Source organism: Pelophylax lessonae (genome assembly GCF_965119305.1).
Source record: "Pelophylax lessonae genome assembly, chromosome: 3".
Taxonomy (NCBI): Eukaryota; Metazoa; Chordata; class Amphibia; order Anura; family Ranidae; genus Pelophylax; species Pelophylax lessonae.
The window spans coordinates 46,667,702-46,678,592 of NC_138770.1; the positions used below are offsets into that span (position 1 = coordinate 46,667,702).

The window sequence follows — 10,891 nt, forward strand, 5'->3', positions numbered from 1 at the left end:
GACCAGCTTCCTAGCATAGAAGAGCAAGAGCCCCAAAAGGGTACCGGTAGCAACAGTATGGGCCAACGCATTCACAAGCCCCAGGATACAGGTCTCAATCCCAGCCGGCACAGTAATGGTAGTTAAGCTAGAGATGAAGCCCAGGACCCCAGACCAAAAGTTTTGCAAGGACGGACAGTGCCAGATCATATGAGCATAGGACGGGGCGCCAGAGCCACAACGCCAGCAGGCATCCGGGCTATCAGAAGATACCCTGTGCAATCCGGAGGGCGTGAGGTGATGCTTGTGAATGATCTTGAACTGGACTAACCGGTCTCTCGAGGAGACCAAATGTTTGAACGGATAATCCCAGACATCCTCCCAGTCCTCCGAATCCAGCTCTGGCACCTCCGCCACCCAGAACTCCTGCAGCCTCTCCAGACCCACATGCACACTAGGCATCAAGGATCTGTAGATGGAGGAGAGCGGTTGGCTTTTATAGAGTTTAATGGGGTTCCTAGTCGGCATCCAAACTTTAGTAATCTTCGCCAAACCCTGCTTGAACTGAACCCAGGTATATTTAGCGTGTACATTTTTTTTTAGCTTTGGATGAAGTTAAGAAATGGTAAAAAAAAAAAAAAAACCTTGTCTGTGTCCCATAGGGGAAATATTCCAGAGACACAAGAAGTGAGAATAAATATCTCCAAAATAAGGAGAATCCTTAGAAGTTGTCACTGAAACAAGTGTCCCCATTGGAGCTTCCCCCCCCCCCCCCACACTTTTCTTGTTCTGGTGACAGCTTGAAATTTTGGATTTCTCATCACATTCAGTCAAGAGACAATGGTCAGTAGAACAAAAAGAGAAAAAGGAAATCTCACCAAAAAGGGGCATAGAAAACAAAAGAACAACTTTTTTCCTTCAAATAAATTTTATTGAAAAGGTTATCAAATAACAAAAAGTGATCACAGTATTGTACCATCCGTAATCATAGGAAGGATGAAAGTAATACCAATGAAAATTAGGGTTTCTTTACTGCTGATGTGTAATACGCATAACAATTAAACTGGATAACAACCTGTGGGAAAGGAAAGCGTAGAGGGTAGGGAAGTGAAGAATTAGGATAAAGGTTAGGGTGAAAGTGTAAGGTAGAGGAAGAAATAGGAATACCATGGAAGAGTCGGAGAAGATTCAAGCCATAGCAAAATAAAGTTAATCAATCCAATATTGGTACAGAATTGGCAAGAATATGCGTGGAGAATGTCTCCGTGGTTGCTCCAATGTGTCTTGGGAGATTAGTCCGGGGGTCCAGTTGGGGCCTCCAGACCAGTAAATGGGGCACTCACGCCATGGGCTAAAGTCAGTAGCTATATAAAAGTTAGAGTTCCAAGTCAATCCAAAGAAGTGGCAACGTCAACGGGTATGGTCAGTATAAGTTGGTTGAGGTTCAAGGGGGGTGAAGATGAAAGCATAGCAGGCGGACATGAGCCGGGCGGCCCTGTAGTGGTTGCAACATAATAAAAAGGAGTTTATCCAGGATGAGCAGCTGAAGGAGGGATAGATTTTGGCAAGATAGTTGTCCCATTTAAAGAACAGCTTTTAAAGGCTGGCAGGGCGTTTTTTCAGAAGTAATGTGGGGGGAACGCAGTCCTAGACCTTCCAGCACTAAATGTATGCAAGACATGCTGGAGAGTCCATTGATGCTAACTGCTAAGGGGATCTATTGCCACAGGGGAGGTGGGGGGGGCTATTGTTCCTGGCCGCTGGGAGATCTGTTAGTGGGGGTCAGCTGTTCCTGGGGTGGATCTATTGTTGCCACGGTATCTTATAGTTGCTGTGGGTATCTTATAGTTGCTGAGGGTATCTATACCGTGTTTCCCCCAAAATAAGAGAGGGTCTTATATTATTTTCGGGGTAGGTCTTAACATATAATAATTTGCTTTATTCTCTCCCCCTCTCCCACCCTGCCTATCAGGAATCCCCTGTGTGAACTGAGGGGGGGAAAAAAAATGGAGACTAGTGAGCAGCAACGTAAATTAAGGCCTTGATAGTGTCAGCCAGTTACTGATGTATAAAAAGTTTATAGAACAATTTCAGATTTGTTTTTGGGGGAAGGCTCCCCTTTCTTTTGGGGTTTTTGATGATATAGCTGTAAGTCATGGGGGTTGGATTCTTTTTTGGGTAGTGTGGATCATCTGGTCCTGTCGGATTCCCAGTTGAAGGCAGGACCTGACCAAAAAAATCCTGAGGAACGCAAGAGTTGAGCTGTCAAGGACTACCTAGGCTCAACTAGATCCAGGATTGCTTTGCTCTAATCCCACAACACTTACAATGTGGCTACTTTTTTAAAGTGAACTCTTTAGTGTAGTGGTCTCCAAACTATAGCCCTCCAGTTGTTCAGGAACTACAATTCCCATCCCATCCCATGCCTAGTCATGTCTGAATGTAAGAGTTTTTACAATGCCTCTTGGGATGTGTAGTTCTGCAACAGCTGGAGGGCCGTAGTTTGGAGATCCCTGCTTTAGTGCATTTTTTGCTTATCTGTCAGTGCCAGCACTTTTGTATAGACAAGGATGCAAAAGGGTTACTTGAACCATGCAGTGATACTTGGAATTACCCTATAGGGAGGGGCCTCTTTTAATACTCTACATATTTTGCAGTATGCTGGTACAAAACCACCGCTGAATTTCGTTGGCTGATAACTGAGCCTCCAGTTAAAATACTGTCTGTATCTATTCTCATCTTTATCTAAACCCAAGAGATATTCGGCCAGTTCTTGGGGAGATGAAAAGTCGTCAACGTGAATAAAAGCGTCGGGTGGAATGAAACGCTCATAATTTTCACGTGGAGGACCCATGACAATGGGCACAGTTCCCGCCAGCAGTGCATTTCTCCAGAACTTTTCTGTGATGTAATCCTCATGTATGGAATTCTCAAAGGCGAGATAGAACTTATACCTGGCCACAGTTTTTAAAGTCTCATTCCGCGGAAGAGGCAAACCAAATTTTCCATAGACGTCGATTGGTATGTATTCCTTTAACTCCTCGTAATATTTACTTCGTCTGTACTTTGTCTTCCAGTTGCTACCTACCCATGCCACCAACTTTGACTTTTGGGGGATTGTAAAATATTCTTCCCGGTCAACTTTTTCCAGCCATCCATATGGGGTAAATATATCTGAATCAAGGCGATAAGACATTGTGAGGTTAAATTTGTGGTCCATGAGCGTCAAATTTGGGCAATTGGTTGGAGACTCCTTGCTAAACCAGATCCAGTATTGGTGAGAGGGTCTCGGTACTGGGGGCAAAAGCTCTTCCGACATATATACATCCCTATGACTGATAACAACAGCATCTGCCGTAGAGTACACATCGCGGTTCAAGGTGTAGAAACAGCCAGAGTTTTCATTTCTTGGACACTTATTTAGAGGAAACGAGTATCCTAATGGCCATGTCCAAAGTAAGATGGTCAGCAGAGACTTATTTAAGATCTCCAATGTCTTATTTGGCATTAATGGCTTTGTCACAGTCAGTTGATTTGATATCCCAGATAGCTCTGTCATAGAGTTGGATGCCATCTTAGAAGTGCCATTGGATGAAACAAATGTTCTAATCTTTACGTCAATCTCAAAAAAATTAAATATGAAAAAGGAAACAGTTCCTAGTAACAACATTTTGAAGACGACCAAATTCCATTTTGAGAATTGTGTTATGAAACCTATTGGACGGTGAAGCAGGTTCTTCAATCTGACTGATAAATGAGAGTCTTTGAGGTTTAGCCCTTTGTCCCCGTTCCTAGGAAATAATGACACAAACTAGTAAAAAGATACAGTACTATTATGGCAACATCTTGACAGATTTTTTTTTTTTTTTTTTTAATAGCAAAAAAAATAAAAAATATATATATATATATATATATATATATATATATATATATATATATATATATATATATATATATATATATATATATATATACACACACACATACACACACACATATACATACATATACATACACTTTTCAGGTGCCGCACCATGTAAAGCATTACAATACACTTTTATGTAAAAAGAAAAAAATTTAATAAAAAGTAAAACCAAGCATAGTAAACAATTTAACAACCTTTTGGGGGGTGAACCCAGGATCCAGCTATGTCCTCACCCAGCCCAGTTATTCAGTCCCTTGTGCCAGCATCCCTAAAATGGGCAGCTGGCTGTGACTCCTTGCAGCTTCATAGCCAGCTGCCTACTGTGCATGTGTGAGCCACGCTGCATCCCTTTGAACGGTCCCACAGTCTCCTGGGATCTGTGATGTGTCCCTAGAAGCTGTGGGGAGAGGTGAATTTCCTAGTCAAAGTCAGGTACCTGCCTCCTCTTAAAAAAAATAAACACAACATTAAAAATATGGAGGGAGGGGGAGGTGAAAGTTTAGGTCAGGCGAGAGTGGGGGGGCCATTCAATGATATAAAATTCCTTCATTCTCCAGGAACTGGCTGCATACTCGCCACATGAGGCCGGGCATTGTCCTGCACCAGGAGGAACCCAGGACCTACTGCACCAGTGTAGGGTCTGACAATGGGTCCAAGGATTTCATCCCGATACCTAATGGCAGTCAGGGTGCCAGTCTCTAGCTTGTAGGTCTGTGCGTCCCTCCATGGATTTTCCTCCCCAGAAGCTCTGACCCACCACCAGACCGGTCATGGCGAGTGGTTCAGGCAGCAAAACATTCTCCATGGCTTCTCCAGATGCGTTCATGTCTGTCACATGTGCTCAGGGTGACCCCGCTCTCATCTGTGAAAAGCACAGGGAGCCAGTGGCAGACCTGCATATTTTGGTGTTCAATGGCAAATGCCAATCGAGCTCCATGGTGCCGGGCAGTGAGGACAGGACCCACTATAGAGGACATCCAGGCTGTCTTTAATATGGTTTGGACCCTGGGCAAGCATTTTCTTGGGCCCCCCTCCCCATGCAATTCCACTGTCTACCCCAAACTACATACTCTGTACCCCCCTGTCCCCAGCCACCTCTGTACCCCCCCCCCCAGTCCACAGCCTCCACTATACCCCCCCAGTCCACAGCCTTCACTGTACCCCCCCCCCAGTCCACACCACAGCCTTCACTGTCACGCCCCCCCTCCCCTGTCCAAAGCCGTGAGGCATCACTACAAACGTTTGAGTGAGAGCAATAGTGTGAGCACTAGACCTCTCTAACTTTTAAAAAAAATTACAATTTACCAGTTAAAGCGGTTGTATCCCGCTTTTTGACACTTTTACCTACAGGTAAGCCTATAATAAGGCTTACCTGTAGGTACAAATAATATCTCCTAAACCGGCATGGTTTAGGAGATATTTACAGTGCATGCAGCCGCTCGCGCGAGCGGCGAATGCGCTCTGAAGGTCCGGGGGGACCTTCAATTAAGTTGCCGGGAGCTTGCCAGAAAAATCACTCCCGCGCGCATGCGCGGGAGTGACGTCATCGCGGCTCCGGCCAATCAGCGCGCTGGAGCCGATTCTTCCGGCCAATCAGCGCGCCGGAGCCGCCGAACCCGGAAGAGACGACGAGGGATCATGGCAGCGCCCGCATCGATGTCCGGGGGTCCGTGTCGGGGCTTCGTTTTAAGGTAAGTTACACATAATGGGCTAGTATGCGATGCATACTAGCTCATTATGCCTTTGTCTTGCAGGTTTTTTTTTTTTCTTATAGGGTTTACAACCGCTTTAAGTACCAATGTTTGTCGCCATTCCACGAGTGTGTGCAATTTTGAAGCATGACATGTTGGGTATCTATTTACTCGGCGCAACATTATCTTTCACATTATAGAAAAAAAATTAGGATAACTTTATATGGTGTGATATAATTTTTTTTTTTATATATATATATATATATATATATATATATATATATATATATATATATATATATATATATATATATATAATGTTTGGGGGTTCTAAGGGTTCTAAGTAATTTTTCCATCCCTCCAGCAGGATCGGATCAGATGAGAACCGACAGACGGTCCATTCCCATCCGACTCCCCCATAGAGATGCATGGGGACCTGACAGCTCTGTCTCCGCACACAGCGCAGAGACACAGCTGTCATCCTCATGTTCAGCGGGGGATCGGCTGATCGATCCCCCGCTGAGAAGTAAAACAAAAACAGGGTCCCCTGACGGAGCAGACTGTGTGAAAGGGGCCTTAGGGCCCTTTCACATAAACGATCTGATCAGATCCACCTGTCAGTTTTTTTTAGGCGGATCTGATTGGATCCTCCATGCATCCCTATGGGGCAGCGGATGTCAGCGGAGACACCCGCTGCCATCCGCATCCGATCCGTGAAATCCGGACAGATGGAAACCCTATTTTCCATCCGTCCAGGGGGATCAGATGAGAGGGGACAGGCGGTCCGCTCTCATCCATTTCCCATAGTGAGCAGCGGGGCTCTGACACCTCCCTCTCTGCACACAGAGCTGAGCAGAGAACGGTCTGCAAAGGAACGCGGACCATGTGAAAGGAGCCTTATGCTGCCGGCATTCGTAAAAAGATCATATTTACACTTTTTTTTTATTTTTTCAGTTACTTCCTGGTTTCCATGCCTTGGCAAATGATGTCATACATCCCAGGAGTTTTCAGGAAAGGGGGGGGGGGGGGATTCTCAGCTCAACCTATGCCTGAGACAGATTCCAGGAAGTAAATGCTACATGAATCATCTGCCCTTACTCAAGATGGCCACGTCAGAAATGCCAGGGGGTGTTTTTCTAAATTATTTCTCAGCAAAATAAAGCATGGAGACATGGATGGATGGATGGATGGATGGTTGGGGGGGGGGGGGGTTGCTTTAAATACTAAAAATTTATGAAATAGCATTTTTGGTTTGTGGGGTCCAGATGCAGTGCTGTTCCACTTTAAAACATCTTTGGCTTAACAAAAAGCAGCATTATTTCCAAATGGTACTCCAATACCACACCCAGTATTTGATTTCAACAATATGCTTACAGTTGAGTTTAACATGGAATTCCATTTGAGTTGAATTGCAATTTGAATTTTTGGAAATTGACGAATTTCGTTTCGTTATTTGGAGAATCCAGAAAAAAGAAAAAGTTGTACTATAATTCAGGGATTCAGATATATATATCCAAATAACAAAAAATTTGTCTGAACAGCACGTGTCCACTTGTTATACTGTAGAACCTAAGGGGGCTAATCCTCTGAATTGTAGGAAAAAAAGGCAGTTTTGATGATGTCTTCTCTGATCCTCCCCCTTTTCCCACAAAACATTCGGATAAGACAGACTTACTGGAGTCAGGCTGCACATGCTCAGTTTGGTGTGTATTCCTAGAGTCCCCTCTCCCCCTTTCTTTTCTCTTGGGAGAGTGCATGTGATTAGCACAGGGCCAATCAGCACTGTCCAGACAGAGGGTCAGCGGGAGGCCGGGCCAGCAACTGATACAGCACCAAAATCTAAAAATGGTGGGATGTACAGTGCCCGAAATCTGCAGTAAAGAAAATCCATCACCAGTAAGTGTAGCACCAGGCAGGGCTGGATTAATAGCATCATGGGCTTGGTGCTGAGGATTTTGAAGGGCCTTAAGGGCCGTGCCTTGGCATGCACCCAGAGGAGGAAGGGTGCAGCCATGCATGCCTAATTCCACATGGGATGCTGTCTCTGAAGCCCATAAACACATCCATGCATCGGCAACTGTCCCTCCTTGTCCGGCCTTCGCGCTGTGTGGGGAGGTTCTGAGGGTGCTGCCTGGGGAAGCGAGCATAGAAGCCAGACTTCTGTGTTTACAAGTGACAGAAGAGCGGTAACAGTGAATATGGCCAACCTGGGGCCTATATAAAGGTAGGCGCCTGGAGCTGCAGCTCCAATAGCCCCCACGTTAATCTGGCCCTGGCACCAGGAACAATGTTGTGTACCTACATTAGGAGAGGTGGGTGAGCTTTTATTAGTCCATGACTTATTGTTAGCACTTACATTTTTTAAACTCCTTTTACATGAAGAAGTGCGAGTGTTGGTGTCGCATCTGAAATCGGTGGACCCTGTAAGGAGGAAGACAAGGAACAGTCAGATTCAAAGTCAACATGCGAGTCCATAGCATTCACCATATGGATAGTGTGATCAGTGATCCTAGCTCTCCTATACTTATGGGGGCTGTAACAATGGTAAGCATATCCCTTAGGAAAGGTGGTTTTATCCTTTCGCTTGTGTAGCACCAAAGGGGCCACTGAGTATAGACCTATCTTGGGTTTCCCTCCGATTATCCTGTTGCCAGATACCGTGCATTTTCAAACACTGCCAGATGCACACACACTTTTGCTCATTGTCTCCAATGACCAGTTTTTTGGAGGACTTTGATAGGAGAAGGTATTAGTGGGATACTCCAAATTCACCTTTGTACAGGTGAGGACAACTCATTTGGCCTCACTTAGTGGAACTGAATAGCAGATCTGCTGAACTCTACAGCACTTGCATGGAAGAATAAGTCCTTTGCTTGTGTTATCAGCAGACTCGAACTCTGTATCTTCAAGAAACTAGAAACTATCCCCTTTAGCTTACACCCAGCCAGCTGACTTTCTAGCACCAAGAGAGCAACAGTCTAGGGTTCCTGTGGGAAGTCTGTAGGCAAGGCCCTGGCCATAGGTCACCTTCCTCCGTGATACCAGACAAGATCCATGGACATTCTCAAAAGAGTCCCGGGGTTTCAGCATCTCTGTTTCTGGCCCTCAGGTCGACCACCTGAGGCCGCATGGCAGCCTGCACTATGGAGAGGCGGTAGCCCGCTCTCCCAACTGGACTCCACTCTACAGCCAAAGACTAGGAGCCCCATGTGCACCTCAAAATATAAGTACAGTCACCCAGCATGCACCAGGCACCTCCCATGCCTATTGGCCAGGGCTGTACTGATATCCCCTGCTCTCATCTGCATGGTTTCCTCCCACTGTCCAATTACTATTGGATCAGTGTGAAACATCAAGCCAGGATGAGCAGCATCAGAGCACACTGGGCAGGTCCTATCTAGCAATCACAGCTCTGTTAAGTAGACAGCTCCTAGATTTACCTGGCTGTCTCCCTGTTAAGCAGAGAAACCAAAAACAATATAAAACCAAAAAATTATATAAACCTACACTAGCACCCATCTAGGAAGATGCTACACTAGTTTGGCCATAATGATCTCCTTATTTGCCTGAACGTATATCATGAAGAACTGGACTTGCCAATGTAAATGCAACTTCCGTTTTAAGTCCTCGTCTAAGTTGGAAGAAAAATATATTTTGAGACCATCCTGAGGAACACATGTAGAGTGAATATTGGTCATAGGCCCAGTCTGGGCTGCACCACAAAAAATCCATCATAAATCAAAAACTAAAACAAGAACCATTAACTTGCTGCCAAATCACCAATACCTGGTACCGGGATGATATGCATGCATCACCCCCCCATACCGTTTAGGGCAGACGGTCGGCTCTCTTGTAACAACGACTGGCTACCTAGCCACTCAGGTTCCCATTACAAGCAGTGGGAGGGGACATCTCCCCCCTCCTCCTGCAGCCCTTTCAGACTCTTTTCCCACCAGGAGACCTTAGCTGGCCAAAGAACCTACAACGCTGGAATTGGCTTTAATTGGGTCTCCGCTATGGTAACCCAAAAGTAAGGACATGACATACAACTGATGTTTACATTTTTTTGTGAAGGCAATAAAAAAGTGATCAAACGAAAAAAACCAACAGTAAAAAAAAATTAAATAAAATAAAAGTCCCCCTGTCCCCCCGTGCTAGCTTGCATAGGCGAACACATGCATCGGTCCCACACGCACGCAAACAGTAATCAGCCCACACATGTGAGGTATCGCTGTGAACGTCAGATCATGGGCAGTAATTCTAGCACTAAACCTATGTAGATATAAAGTGGTAACCTGTGAAGGATCTTAAAGCGACACCTATGGATAGCAAGATTGACCTTTGTTGCCGCTGCGCGCGAAGATCTCGTTCACGTCAGGTATGGCTCCATAGCACCAACCAGGAAAAATATTTAAATTTTTTTTTACTTCAATATCATTTTGTTTAGGCATGACGTTTGCCAAATATTGAGCACCAGGAAAAACTGCGGGACTGCTCTTGGGTCTTTAGATATTAGCATATTAAAAAAGGACATATGTCATTTAAGAAATAGTTAAACAGAGGGGGGCGTCATGAATAACTGGAGGCACAGTACCGTATCCCAAAATTATTCAGAATATAGGAGCACCATAGGGATTTTTTTTTTTTTTTTTGGTATAGGCCAACTAGAGTGGACAGTATAAAATCAACAATTTTATGAAGAAAAACGTATTTCCAACAATTGTAAAAGGTGAAAAATTCACCAATGTCAATATAAAAACAGCAAAGGAATATGATAACAAGTACAGTATAGAACGTATAAATTGTCAGATATGCTCTAATTCTGGAACATAGGATTGGTCTTTGTACAGTAGAAGGCCAACCTAGTTAATAGTGTGCATACATCCCAACATGTTTCGAAATTTACAATGATTTCTTCTTCGGGGGCGCATAGTCTCTTTTCTACAAATGTAATGTAAATATATGTTAACATACAATAAAATACACACACACTAATATATATATATATATATATATATATATATATATATATATATATACATACATACATACATACATACATACACACACACACACACACACACACACATACTGTATATATATGCCAAATAAAGTAAGTCTGCCATACTCACACCGTCCTGCTATCTCAAATGCATAGCTTTACATGATAGCTTGAAGTCCTAGATGTACCTCTGTTTTGAGCGGGCAAGGGATGCCCAGGCTTTTTTTTGTTGTATACCACTGGGCTGATCAGGTAAATTATACAAGATATAGGTACACCGTAAAGAAGAAAAAA

General features: G+C 44.3%; 1 protein-coding gene across 1 annotated transcript; it reads right to left on the reverse strand.

Annotated features, from left to right (window-relative positions):
- Window positions 1-2,560: 2,560 nt before the first annotated feature.
- Window positions 2,561-3,553, reverse strand: LOC309550065 (3-galactosyl-N-acetylglucosaminide 4-alpha-L-fucosyltransferase FUT3-like; the record flags this gene model as incomplete). Its single annotated transcript, XM_082250531.1, has 1 exon — window positions 2,561-3,553. One exon carries the CDS (start codon window positions 3,551-3,553, stop codon window positions 2,561-2,563), a length of 993 nt encoding a protein of 330 aa, XP_082106657.1.
- Window positions 3,554-10,891: the final 7,338 nt, after the last annotated feature.